Genomic DNA, 14,718 nt, shown 5'->3' on the forward strand with positions numbered 1-14,718 from the left:
TATTATGAAAAAGTCAATTGCATTTAAATTGTTGCTTAAATTGGTTGGCAATAAAAGTTGGGTTATTAACTTGATTTATAGCTGTTATGCGGTAGCGGGGAGGTTGCGATAGGTATGAAATGAAAGATACTTACAATATCTATAGTATTATAGAAGCAACATATCATGTTTGGTGGCTCTATCTCTTATTATTTATCCAATTTGCTAAAAAAAAAACCAGGATGTCGATATCGATTCTTATCGATTGCTTGGAAACGGAGTAAGTTATCGATTATCGGAAACAAACACGATCTGCGCGGGAACTAGGAGCACCTACATTTAAAATTTCAAGTCTTTAGCTCTTATAGGTTTTGAGATCATTGCGTTCATACATACGGACGGACGGACGGACAGACAGACGGACATGGCCAGATCGACTCGGCTATTGATGCTGATCAAGAATATATATAATTTATGGGGTCGGAGATGCTTCCTTCTGCCTGTTACATGCATTTGGATTTCGCACAAATACAATATACCCTTATACCCATTTTTAATGGGTTCAGGGTATAAAAACAGAATTGCGGGCTCGAACCAGTTCGTTTCCAAGCCATTCCGCAGCCTTTATCAAAAGTCCCAAGCTTACCTTGATTAAAAAATGCACTATTGCATAAAAAACATACTATAATTTTCCTGATACCAAATCTGAACTTTAAGAGAGCAATTATCTTGCCTTATTCAAATGATTAATAAAAGAATTATTAACAAGAAAAGCGATCAAGTCAACGGTTCCAAGAAATGCACTCAGTTACCCGATGAGGATTCAAACATACATATGTGTGTATTTATGCCCTTGCTTTTTATATAGCTTCCTCCACAGATGTACTGTACATCTTTTGGAATGTGGTCAAAAATTATTCATATTAATACATATAACTGGAAATCGGTACCGGGCTACCTAAAAAAACACAAACATAATCTCTACAGATAAAACTGATTTTTCTGACATATAAGAACGCACACCGGATACCTACATAGAAGCATACATGCATGTAAGTTTGTATGCCTTTCAATATATGCATGCATACATATATGTTTGTGTGCATGTCTGCATATATGTATGCATGTTTGTTTGTATAAGTAAATGCATACATACTTACATATGTACGTACAGACAGACATTTATCTATGTAAATACAGACGTACATATATATATATATATATGTATATATATATATATATATATATGTACATACAAGCATACACACACACATACAAATACCTGCATATATACATACACTTGAACAAACGTACATATGTACATACAAACATACGTACATACATATATATGCATATACATACATATGTACAAACATGCTAACATCCATGGCCATATATGTAAATATAAATAAATATACATCAAAAAAAAAAAAAGAAAAAAAAAACTAAGAAAGCACTACACTACTGGCTGAGCATGAAAAACTGCAGAGCCTATTTGAATTCTTGAGAATCGAGGAGTGGAGCACTTGGTAGGAATTCGTTTTATTTCAATTTGCAGTACTGCTACAAATAAGCTTGGTCTGCGTTTGGCATTAGAAATCAAACATACATATTTACATTTATAAATATATGCATGCCCACACACACACATATACAAACCCTTTCGGGTATAAAATAAATGTTCTCAAAAAGCTTTGAAAATGATTTTGAAACTGATCGGATGGTAAATAAACAACTGTCACTCAAACGTTTTCCGCTAATTTAGCACTGTTACGGATGGAATTTCCCATATCACTGAAACACGTATTCATTATATTCTTATGTAGAACTCTGCAAATAAGTTGGAAGCAAATTGGACGCTACTTAAAACTTTGCCTATAAAATCATTGAATCGCATTTCTACCGAAGGATTTTAGAATTTGTGAAAAATGTTTAACACGTCTCAAACGATTTTCATATAAATCCTTGAAAATGAGCTTGAGGGCAAAACGTCATCCACCAAATCTTTGACCTCCATTTCCACGAAGGAGGAATAAATTTTTGAAAAAGTGCGAAACACGTTTCAAATGAATTTGAACAAAGATTTTTGAAAATAAGTTTGAGGTCGATGCGATGGTACGCTTAAGGTTTCATACAAACGATTTTCGCGATTTTTCCATACGTGCGTGTGGAATTTCCTAAAACCTCGTCTTAACGTACACCTTCATCTCACAACTTAACTACAGCTCTCACGGTATGGGCTGGTCGTTGATCACCAATCAGTCGACCAGGCAAACAGTTTTCTATATAAAGCTATATAATACTTATATACTAATACTTCTTACAAAATACTTTCTTTTTACTTAATAGTCAACGATTTTTTAGTTGACTGAATGGTCAAAAAGCTATAACTGTTATTTTACAGAGTGGATTATCATACAGCAGCCGCATATAAGCACCACTCAATGTGCGACATGAACATATTAAAAAACGCTTTAGTTATATTTAACGAGATAATATATGCTAAATACTTACCAAGCACTCGCTGTTTCCGCTACAGTGAATACCAATTATGCTGACATTATCCTTTCCACTTTTTGGCAATCTATACAAATAATAATTCATTAGTGAAATTTGCTTACAGATATGTAAATTCTATAAATCAATATTTAAAAGGGTTGCAAATGTAAAGGACGTGCCAGCACATGGAACAGATGATAACACAAGTTTACCTTGCTTTGCGGGTTTTGAATTCCTTTGCTAGGAAAATTAATGCTAGCAGTAGTCGAGAGTAACCGACTAGGACATATAGCGTTTATCGACACAGATGTCGAAAGATTAAGTTGAACGCCATGCGAATGTATATAAAAATACACACAAGCATACATGTCGCTAAAATAGGATTTTTCTCTCGGTCGCACAGTAATAATAGTATCCGAATATACTCACGTATATATCTGGGAGCAAGGCTGTGCTTTTAATTTTGAATGGGGCTGGTATCCCAAAAGCAAAAAATGTATTCGCGTGTGATATATGTGAATTTGCAATTTACAACGAATTAAATCAGAAAATGCGTATAAGAAATAGTTGGCATTTCTCCTGTCAGGATGCAGGATGACTATTATGTACATGGTCAATATCCATCACATCATTCTAAATATTCCTTTACTTCATAATTGTAATGTCAAAATAAATAATACTTTTTTCTGGTTTGTTTGAGTTTCATTTCTGTTATCACATTTTAATAATTCCCGATAGTTTGTTTACCTATTAAAAATATTATTAAAACGTCCGCACTTTCCACTCATCAACCCACTGGTAAATGCAGTTTGCAAGAAAAATTTTTTCGGTTCTATATTTTTCGTTTTTATTTCCGTTTTTTTCGCGATTCCTTGGGTTTTCATGTTCACTTTAACACTGTGTTAGTCTTGAATGTCATAATTCGATGGTTGCGAGTTTATGTGCATTCAAAGTTTCAAGTTTTCGAACGCAAAATTGTATTAAACATATTCTGGTGATATACTCCGTACCGAAATGTGAATAGTGCTTACTATGTTCCACATAGGCAGACTGATCAACAAAGAATTCCAGCCGACGCAGTAAGGAGCCCAAAAACAACCCTTGTATAACAACGCTTGTATAATTTTCAATTGAGCATTTTGTAAGCGGGACTCTGCAGAGGGTGTTATTTGAGTGAGTTTCTTTTAAAGGATTTTGAGATAAAATTGTTGATCAATAGTGTATACAAGCTACTTAGCCTGAAAAATAGAAACCTCATGTACACACTCACCTACAATACATACAGATGTGAATTGAGTGTTTTCAGAATCTTCAAACTAAAGTTTTTGAAGGATAAACTGAAGTTTACCATGCAACGTGTTTTGTTTTATGATTAAAAATGTTGGCTTTAATTTCCGAGCAAACATAACTGCTCAAAAGTATATAGCTCATTGTTTTCATGCTTTTAATCCGGACACTTGTTTGCGTGTTATGTTTGAATAGAAAGCCTTACGGAAACAGCTGTTGCGAGGTTGTTTTAGGCACTACCTAAGGAAACGCAGCTGCACTACTCACTCAAAATTTCAACCAACTGCAGCCAGAAAAACTCAAAAAGGATCCCAAAGGGAAACTGTTCGCAGTTTTTATTAAGTAACAAAACATCTGCCGGTGCTGGCATGCTTCAAAACCAGTTTTTGGTGGTGTCCGTTGCTGTAGTTATGATTTTATATTTTCTTTTCACCAGCTACCTTTAAAATGCGTGTGACAGTAATACCTATAGTTTTTGGTCGTAGGAAAGCTGGAAGTCCTCATTTGGCTGGCTTTGCTTTGAAGAGAAAAATGTTATGTCTTACTGAGCGTTGGCTCTACACTCTTCTTAGAGTTATTTGCCCTCTTTTTCAGAGGGATATAAAATGTCACGAAATGAAAAAATACTTATTTTTCAGACAAACACCCTTACCTTTTGAGATACACAAATGATATATACTACTATTTTATGTTTAACCTCTGAAAATGGAATAGTAATGGACATGCACAGTATCCAATACAAAAAGTCCGAAAAAAACACATTTACAGTTAAAATTTTCGAGTTGCTTGGATAATATATGGTGTTAATTTTCTTCCCTTTCTATCTTTCTTCAGTTGCAAATAGATTTATTTCCGGGAAATATATATAAACAAGAAAATTATGAAAAACTAATGAGCGCGATGAACTTGCCGTTGTTATAACTATGATTTATTCGAAACATACACAAAAATACCAGTGAGAGTGCTCTAATGGGGAGCATCTGACTAGGAGATACCCTGAATATTATTTCACTTACACTTACAACAAGAATATACTAGTATTATTATAAATAAGTTAAAAAAGTAAGTAAAAAAGCAGTAGACACACATACAGTACAGTATAAAATACAATCGCAATTGCAATTGTATGTATGCATGTGTGCATATGCATGAAGAAATTCTTTCATTTTACGCTGACAATGTTGTAACCAAACGTTTTCCTTAACAACTTCTGGTTCTTATCTAAGTATTTTCGATGGTTTCAGTGACTGTTGCGATTAAACTGTCTATAGGTCTAGCTGGAGAATAAAAGCGAAACCAGTCTTATCACACACCTAGCAAAAGCAACTATTTAATGATAGCGCAATAGCTTTTCATAACTAACGCACAATATCACATTGCGTATCGCAAGTAACACATTTTATAGATATAGTACGCGTAAGTTTTTATAACAAAAAGTAGGTGTCCCGCAAAGAAACGATTTAAATTACGAAGAAGGGATGATTTAGTGCTTCTAGTTTGAACACAAAGCAGGTGACCCGCAAAGACACGAGGTAAATTATGAACAAGGTACGATTCAGTGCTTCTAGTTTTGGTATGGTTTGCAATTAAAAAACATTTCTTCACATATGGTGATAATGTTTTCTGCTGTTGCTCCCTGGAAATTTTATAGCAACTAATCAAATGTTTTGGGCATACTCAATTGCTATCATAATGCCTTTACTCATTCGCAAAGACACCCTACATAATTTTACTTTAGATACAAGATATTACGGGTGGTTTTAAATTTGCCAGGTGCAAGGATGGGAAGTATATGTATTCTGAATCAGCATTTGTCCTTGGTTTTTCTATCCAGTTTAGTTTCTCAGTTTTATAAGTATCGTCTTAAGACTCTGCATACCTCTCTCATTCTATTGCAAGCAATATATATGTATGTCAAAACCGCCCGGATATATATGTATGTCAATACCGGCCGGATCAGTTTACTATTTCATAACCTGCCTTAGTAACGTTCGCTTCTATCTAACAAATAAATATTTCTTAAGACAAGAATCTAATTTTCGAGTGTTCGTTTCCAAGGCAGCTTGATTATATACTGATCTGATATTAAAAATATTTCTGAGGGACCAGTTTACATAAAAGGCATGGATATATCGACTTGGTTATTGATACTAATCAAGAATAAAGATGTATACATATATACTTTTGAAGATCTCTTAAATTGCCTTCTACACATTACATATTTTATAGCAATTCATTTTCAAACACATTTCATAGTTAAATTAAACGTTGTACATTTAGTTCTTAGTCTCTGAGAACTATAGGCAATACAAACAATGGTCAGGCAGGAAGACATGGCTAGATAAACAGGACTTAATTTTATTTCTGTAAGTATACTTCTAATACTTATTACATACATATTCGAAAAATCCATTCTTATTCGAACTTTAAGCTTTATATTCTAACTTACACTTGCGATGATGCATTATTATTTGGACACTTTGATGCTGTGAAATCTATTGAATCTATTAGATCACTTCTACTGGGAACGGGCACCAGTTTGCGTTCTTCTGATGGTTGTTCAGCATTCTTAGGGTTTAATTGGACTGTTGCCAGCACTTTTTCGATACACACTAACAGACTCATCTGCACAACTGCTACCGCTTAAGACAGATGCATTAGATTTTGCTATCGTTTTTTTCTTGTCATCCAAAATGCTGCACACCAGGAATTCTCTACGTGATGCCTTCTCTGGCACATTTTGCAGTTGTAGACTTTTGAATTTTTGTTGCAGCAGCAGAGAAATGTCTTCTGTTGATTTTTAATAAAAGGTTTGTAAATTTCATTTAATTGAGCTCCATGGTTTATCTGCTTCCCATATATAAATACCCCGAAAGCGCAAGTAACAAAAGTCAGACAAATATATGATAGAGCACTGAAATTTATATGGATGACCGGTGAGACTGCACTTCATTTAAATAAGTTTAATTTATACAGATTTCGGCCAGCAAATGTTCAGTATTGTTATTTGCAATAAATCGTACTTATCCATATTAACTCAAAAGCACCATATTATTTGCCGAATTCACATTAATTTTAATGTAGTTTTTTCTTTTAGGCTGACGTTCATCCGACGCGTTGCCTATTATTCGACTACAATTCAACAACAAAAGTCAACCATGAGCTATCGAAATGCGATATATTTTGAGCAACAGCAATAAAAAAAAACATACTCAAATTGGGACTGCTAAACTCAAAATGGTTATGCACTTACTGTATTCATAACAGTATTTTAACAGAAAATTCAAAAGCACTTTTAGCTTTATTTATGTTTTACGATATGTTAAAAGGTTTAAAAACCAGAAAGTGGGGTGTTAATTTCAAATTCAATAAACCATTTTCCTGACAATTAAGCATTTGGTTAAGTAAGAGGATTGTTTACCGATAAGCTAAAAATTGTTTTAATGTAAGCCTTACTACTAGATTACATTTTCTCCATCCTTCATCCAAATGGCAGCTTTATGCATGATAAAGTAATTACTTGTCAGAAATACAGAATTTAGCTTTCAATATATTATTTCATTTAATTATAAATGCTTAAGTCAATAAATAAGTGACTAACCTACTGAGTTATAGCTCAGTCAAAACTGGGCAGGCACAACACGTATTTTTTTTTTTTTTTTTTTTTAAATTAAACTGGTCCTTTTAAATGGTAAATTTTAAATAGTCCTATGCTTTTACAAAGTAATTTAATGAATGACAGTTATCATTTGTTGATAATACGTAAGTACAGTTGCTTTTATAAAATCCAATCATTGAGGATTCTGTAAAAGTCAACCAAAACATACTACAATTTTGTACATGATTTGTTATACCCTTATAGAGGTATTATAATTTTGTCATGAAATATTTAACTCATAGAGGGGAGATATCTTTATAAAAGGTTCATATTTCTTTTGCAGGAAGTACATAGTAGCAGTACATAGGTGCTGCTAATAGATATGTGCACATGAGGTGATCTTTAATAAATTTATTTTAATACTTCGAAAAAAAGGTTAGAAGATATTTTATCTTCAGTGTTCAGACATTGGGTAATATCGGGCTTTATTGTTCCTTTACGGGCATTGCGCGCTTCGAAATGCATTTTCGTCCTGAACTTCTAGTTTTCGTGGCTTTGACGAGCCAGGACGAAAATGAATTTCGAAGCTCGCAATGCCTGCTTCTTTATTGCTCTAAGCTCATACATTACATATTAATTAATAAATATAACACATACCTTACAATAGTTTCCACTGGTTGCAGATTCGGTGAGGCTGAAATTCTGACCGGAAGTGAATTGCATCGTGGCAGTTTCCGTTTATTACGGCTCATCATCAATTGGTGTTCTTGATTTGGCATCTCACTGTGGTCTGTATTTTCTAAGATATTTTTCATGGTGCTAAAAAGCAAAGAAAGAAATTCATTTATATTATTTTATTTTCAGCTGGTATTACTGGGCGTTGTGAGGCCCAAAGAATTGATTTTGAGCATATAAGTTAAACTGATTTGGTCGCTAAATAAATCGGAAAGGACTGTCTTCTACGCACAATATATAAAGTACAGTTTCACAGATATGTAAGGATGATTGTGAAGCCACAAATTTTTCCAAAAAGGTAAAATTTGAGTTTGCGAGCCATCGGATGGTAAACAAAAAACTTTATGATCCCTGGTGAAATTTCATATAAGGCTGGCTTTTACGGGTTAGGCTGTGCGCTTATCGCCAATCAGTAAGTCAGTCAGTACAATAAGTTGTATATATAGAGAGACCAAGCTTTCAATATAAATAGTTTCGTGTGCCCTTACCTTTGTAGAGTTTCCGTAGGCACATGATTGGACTGCTGATATTCTTTGACATCAGTAGTTTGTGTTCCGGTAACAAGATCGGAATTTCCCACAAGTACAAGTGAACTGGCGGTCAAGGGAACGACACGAGGCCGAATAACAGCAGTTGGCTGTTGACGATCTCTATTGGTGGTTTTTAAGTCATGAGGATTGATTTCAGCTTTTCTATTAATGCCCCCGCTACAAAGGAACATCCACTGCGGTATACCGGCCTGGTTAGGGGACATTATTGTTGCTGTTTCACTTATGTCGAGTTTAATGAAATTCCCCTTTAAGGCCACCTTTGAAATATGTGGCTGTTGCACATCTTGAGTAACAACGGGCAATGAATCTTGTCTTCTGATTGCGCCCTGACCCAAAGATGCAAGATCCTGTAAGTTACTAGAGCTTGTGCTCCTGCATGCACCACAACGTGGCCAATAATCACAAGATGTTAGACCTTTTCTGCATTTTTTGTTGGTAGCTGTTCTTGCGGCTTGCGGTTCAGGACTGCAAAATATGTGTAACGAGAAACTTAAAGGTGCCTTAGTGCAAAACCAATATACGATCCGAACTGTACAGTTTCTTATTAGTATTTCTGCTCCATATTTTTAGCATGAATTAGATGGCATTTATATTTAATTATAAATTAAATATTTGTTTGGTATTTTCGTTTGGTTTTAAGATTTGGCATATGCTATGCTTAAAATACTTTTATTTTGCATTACTTTATCCATTAACCATTCGTTAGTATCAGCAAAAGGGAGTACAATGAGTTATTTGCCACGGGATTAGTGTACACAAGCAGTCTTTTTACAACATATTAAAGCATACCCTGGGAATATGTTTTGGTCAAGTTAGTCGCTTAAACTTGGAACTTTATAAATTATTTTTGATTGAGGCGACTTTTAGAATAAACCATGGTGCGCTTTAAATATAGTTTAAAGGGAAAGATTTGTCCAATATTGATACGGGAAATTGATTAATCTTTAAATCAGTCGCTTTAGTACCTGCTGCTGCGCGGCTGCCCACCTGTCGCCCTGTACAAATGCTCTTCACGTGAGCCTGAATGCTGCGGCTTAAGCACAGTCGTTGGGTGCTCGTAAATATGCGTTTCGTTGCTCATAAAGTTAAGTTCACTGTTGCCTCCGGAGTTGATAGTTTCGCGGTTACGCAGCAGCACGGGGATCTCGTATTCGCTGTCCCCACGTCGGAAATTCATGATCGGTGACTTTCTCAGCATATCGTAGGATAGTTCATGGTCACACAGGCGCATACCATAGCTTTTTCCGGGGGGGCTGCTCGTGCATTGCGATGTTAGGTGGATGTTGTTGGACGATGAACCTGAAGATTGTGGTGAACGTGTCGGCGTGTGATCATGGCCCGCTCCACCCCCTGGAGAGTTAGACTGGCGCAACCGGGTGGACGATGCTACAGCAGCATTCGGTTCATTGCCTGGTTGAAAAAAGTGAATGCCAGAGCTACTAATGCCATTGTTGTTGTGCAGTGCTTCGCGGTAGTCGTCATCAAAAGACCGGCTTTTGTCACAATCCGAGCGTAAATTCTGATTGTTGCCGCTGTCACCACCACCACCACCGCTACTGGTATGGGCGGAACGTGTGGCACCGCTGGTGGCACCACTTCGATTGTAATTGTTGTAGTCAAAATCAAAGGAACGTGCCTTGTCCACGTCGACCTGACGCTGTCGAGCTGAGTTGCCCGTCGTTCCCTTTGAACTGGGCAATACTTTGTTGACGGATACTGTGGCACGTAGGGAGTTTGGAAAGACGCCAGTACTTGCTTGCTGATAATGAACCGTTGCCTGTTGCTTTTGCAGTGGGGATACACCACTCATACATACTATCGAGTTTTGCGTGCGATTTGGTGACCGCTCGCTGAGTTGAAGGGATCTACTGTGATGCACAATACTTTATAACGTTTGCATTTATGAGTTTCGCCTGCTCTTACCTGGAGCGTCTAATGAGATGTTCCTGCTCTACCTTTTTGGTTACAGTGCGTCCCATCGAACAGCGATAATTGGTCGCACAAGATGCACCAATAGAAGCGCTACCAGTGTTGGGACTGCCGTTCAATAGATCATGCGGTTCGCCGCCGCTGTAGCTGGAACTAGAAGAGCTGCGTGAAATGGTTGGTGGAGTCTTATCATCATGACGCTGTCGTCGGTCTAACGTATTGCTGCGGGAGCTGGAGCTCTGCCGGGAACCAATCAAGGATATCTGAGAGCCCTTTTTTCGTCTTTCTTCTGGAGTCAGAGAGCGGGAGTCCGGCGTGAGAGAACGCTGTTTTCGCAAACTGCTTGAAGAGCTGTGCGAGTCGTTTCGGTCAGGTGTTAGAGATCGCTGACGCTGAGACTTAAATGGTGAAACATTAGCGCTTCCCGTGGCCACATTAGGGAGCTGATAGTTATTTAAAAGGAAATCCGTAGAGCTGCCCTCTTCGTTATCAAGTTCGTCGTTGGAAAGATCTGTGAAAATAATATTTTCTAGATGCTTACTAAACGTTTGTATTAATGCTTAAACTGATTTTATAAAATTGTTCATAAATTTTTATTATAGGAGCTAGATAAATTTACCTGATCGGGCACCGCTGTCGCAAGAGTTAAGACGATTATTGATGGTGATATCGAGGCTGCGAAAACGCGACATTCCTGGGACGATAAGCGGAGGGCCACCTGAACCACTGTTACGCATGCAGCTGAATTGTGACTTCCGGGAACGTCCCATTACATTGGAGCGCTCAAAGGCGCGGTCATGACGGGAGCGCGGCGAATACTTTGCCATATTGTTGCTAGCTACGCTGTAGGTCGGTGGTGCTTCCTTCACAGACGCATTAAGGTAAGCAGTGGTTTGCGGCTGAAGGTATTTTGGAGAGTTTTCTCGGCTGCGCAGCGATTGGCCTGCACTACCGGCTTCTCGCTTCGTTAAGTAATTTGGCGAATTACCAGTTAGTGTACTAAAGTTGAGGGAGCGTTCGCGCTGCACTGCCAACGACGGCATGACTACGGGTCGTTCCGACAGGTTGTCATCAAAGCTGCGCGAAAATGTCTCCACGTATCTGTTTGTGGGTGTGGGTCGACGAATGTCATACTCAAAGCTGCGCGAAAAGACCATGCCCTTGCCACTGCCGGTGCCAGTGCCATGTCCCAACTGCTGTTGCATTTGCATCGGGCTCTGAAGTACCCGTAATTGCTGAGTAGGTACATACGACTTGAGGTCAATCTTGCGTCGGTCCTGATGTCGATTTGTGCGATTGTAGTTGCTGCTGTTATCCTGAAAAGCGAGCGGTGGCGAAAGAATAGGGGTTGTGGGTGGCGGTGAATCCAGATCAGAAACGGGCAGAAAGGCGGGACGCTCATTGAATATGCTTGCCAATTGGGGATCCACAATTCGATAGCCCGGACGCAGAGCTGAATCTCTTGGGGATATCCCACCCATTTCTGCTTCATTGCGCTGAATTAACTCCTCAACCTTGGATCTACCGAATTTGAGTTCCCGATCACACCGGCTTGCCGAATTTTGTGCAAATGTTTGCCGGGTTTGCTCTTGACGGTGTGCTTGATCAATTTTTATAACGCGTATAGCTTTACGCCCATGATCCTTATCCATTTCAATAGCTCTTCCATTATGATGACTTTTATTTACACTTCGGTTTTTGTTATCATTGTTCATATTCAGCTTTTTGCTCACTTGTACCCAGCCAGACTTGTTAAGAAAGATTTCCTCTTTATTGCCGGCTGGTGAATAAGGTTTTTGCGTAGCACCAGATATTCCATAGGAATTCTCACCAAATATATATGTAGGCACTCCAGCATCCGTTGCTGCAGTAGCGGGTGAACTACTTGTGCCGCCATTACCACCCATATGGCAGAGCATTCTACGCGCCTCCAGTTTCTCGTTAAAATTACGAGACGATGCTTCGAGACTTTCACGTCGCTTGGCAACGTATATCTGAAATGCGGAGAGGTGTTGCTGCTGCTGATTCTGTTGCAGTGTTGCGTTATCGTGTGGCACATTCAGTTGCTCAGTGTTTATCGTTTCCTGGACTGAGTACCTTTGTGGTTTTTTATTTCGATGTGGCGCCCTTTCTGCCACATCTTCATATTGACTGTTTCCTAAGCGCAGTTGCTGTTGGTGATGATTCTTTGAGGGACTGGCGCGTAATCGTGTGCGTCTTCGTTTGGTCGGTAGAGCGGGAAGTGGTAAGGTATTAAGATCGATCTTGTCGTGCGTCGATGATGAAAGTTCGTCGTTTTGCGATTCACGCGTAACCGAGTCACGTGTCAGGTGACTATCATCCGAAAATGCCTCACTAGAGTCGAGACAGGTGATATCCTGGCATGTTGCTACTATTTCAGTAGTCACTGTAGACGGATCACTGAAAGTTAGAAAGTTCAATTCTATTAAAGATAGGTGAACTAATATAAATGCTGTTAACATTATGAATTAAAAACGAGAAAGAAAGGCTATCTTCGGCACGTCAAAGATCTAATACCCCTGCAGACATAATGCTTATAGTATTTTGCCCGTATCTAAGAAGCACAGAGAAAACAGTTAATGCCGAAATTGGGTAAGATATCTTGATAAACAAAAAAGGTTTTTAATCAAAAAACCTAGTTTTTGACCGATCGTTCCCATGGCATATATATGATATAGTAGTCCGATGTAAATAAGATTTTACAAAAATGAAGGAGCATAGTGAAATCTTTAAATGCTGTGTTTAATCAAAATATCTCGAATGAGAAAAAAGTTTTCATACAACAACTTAATTTTCGACCGATCGTTCCTATGGCAGCTATATGATATAGTGGTCCGATCTTAAAATGATTTTGCATATATATGAGGAGTATAGTAAAACTACTAAATGCCGAGGTTGGTCAAGATATCTTGAAAAAGAAAATGTTTTTTCATACAACAACTTAATTTTCGACCGATCGTTCCTATGACAGCTATATGATATAGTGGCCCGATCTTAATAGGATTTTGCATATATATGAGGACCATAGTAAAACTAATAAATAACTAATTGATAAACAAAATGTTTTTTCATACAAAAACTTAATTTTTGACCGATCGTTCCTATGGCAGCTATATGATATAGTGGTCCGGACTTAATAGAATTTTGCATATATATGAGGAGCATAGTAAAACTAATAAATGCCGAGTTTGGTCAAGATATCTTGATAAACAAAATGTTTTTTCATACAAAAACTTAATTTTCTACCGATGGATATATTTTCAAGTATTAATGGTTAGCAATTGACAATAACTAAATATAAATATTCAATATTAAAAATTCGACATAGTTTTGCTCAAAATATTATATACCATTTTGAACAATGCTCACGAGGGCCTAAATGCATAGGTGTCGATTGTAGTTATTCAATCTTATCATTAAATAAACAAAGATAAATTGAAAACGTGTTTCTTCATATACATAAATAAATAACATCTCCGGGACACTATAAAAAGAGATTTGAGTTAGTTAAACTTTCCACTAAAGAATTGAAATTCGAGCATATGGTATAATGGGCACTATAGACGTGTCGTAACTAGTTTTCCTATATTTGGAAGGCTGTACCAACATACCCTGTAGCTATTGAAAATGTGTTAAAAGGGTATTCCCATTGCATAAAAGTATGTTACAGGCCCACCATCTTTGATAACATTCTTGGTCACGACAGGTTAAATCAATCTAGCCATTTCTCTCTAGCCTGCTCCCTGTCCGTTATGTTTCAATCATTGATTTAAGAGATAATTAGAATTAGATAACGCAGATCAAGTTTCATTAAAATTTCTGATAACGTTTCCCATTTACAGAAATCGATCAATATGAGCTTTTTGGCTAGCTTTTTCTTTCAACTTGTGAGAAATAAATAGTCATAAAGTTTCCAATTCATGCCCAATCCACCTAATAATTAAGAAAATAAATGCATTTAATTTGTCTGTAACGGCAGCTTGGATATGGGTGCTGGGTATTTCTTAGTTAGGCACTCTCTATTGGAGCACCTACTTGTCTAAATCTTTTTGCTTTGTGTGTTCGAGATGGCCTTTAGCCGCGATAAAAATTCTTTAAGCGTCTAGTTTCCATATATAG

The 14,718-nt window shown here is 37.3% G+C and overlaps 1 protein-coding gene across 6 annotated transcripts in view; it reads right to left on the reverse strand.

Annotated features, from left to right (window-relative positions):
• The window catches only part of RhoGEF3 (Rho guanine nucleotide exchange factor 3), a 32,690-nt gene that overhangs the window by 7,977 nt on the left and 9,995 nt on the right, over nucleotides 1-14,718 (reverse strand). For 4 of the 6 annotated variants that reach the window (XM_002060282.4, XM_070207868.1, XM_070207867.1 and 1 more), the window contains 6 exons: nucleotides 11,198-12,999; nucleotides 10,573-11,089; nucleotides 9,615-10,517; nucleotides 8,587-9,114; nucleotides 8,021-8,182; nucleotides 2,494-2,563 (listed from right to left, as the gene is read on the reverse strand). In XM_002060282.4, coding sequence (XP_002060318.2) covers nucleotides 2,494-2,563; nucleotides 8,021-8,182; nucleotides 8,587-9,114; nucleotides 9,615-10,517; nucleotides 10,573-11,089; nucleotides 11,198-12,999 — 3,982 coding nt within the window. Of the gene's footprint in view, nucleotides 1-2,493; nucleotides 2,564-8,020; nucleotides 8,183-8,586; nucleotides 9,533-9,614; nucleotides 10,518-10,572; nucleotides 11,090-11,197; nucleotides 13,000-14,718 lie in introns of those variants that run through there. The other 2 variants (XM_070207869.1, XM_032435572.2) reach the window with 2 other exon arrangements.

The sequence above is a fragment of the Drosophila virilis genome, chromosome 3 (genome assembly GCF_030788295.1).
Source record: "Drosophila virilis strain 15010-1051.87 chromosome 3, Dvir_AGI_RSII-ME, whole genome shotgun sequence".
In the NCBI taxonomy this organism is placed as follows: Eukaryota; Metazoa; Arthropoda; class Insecta; order Diptera; family Drosophilidae; genus Drosophila; species Drosophila virilis.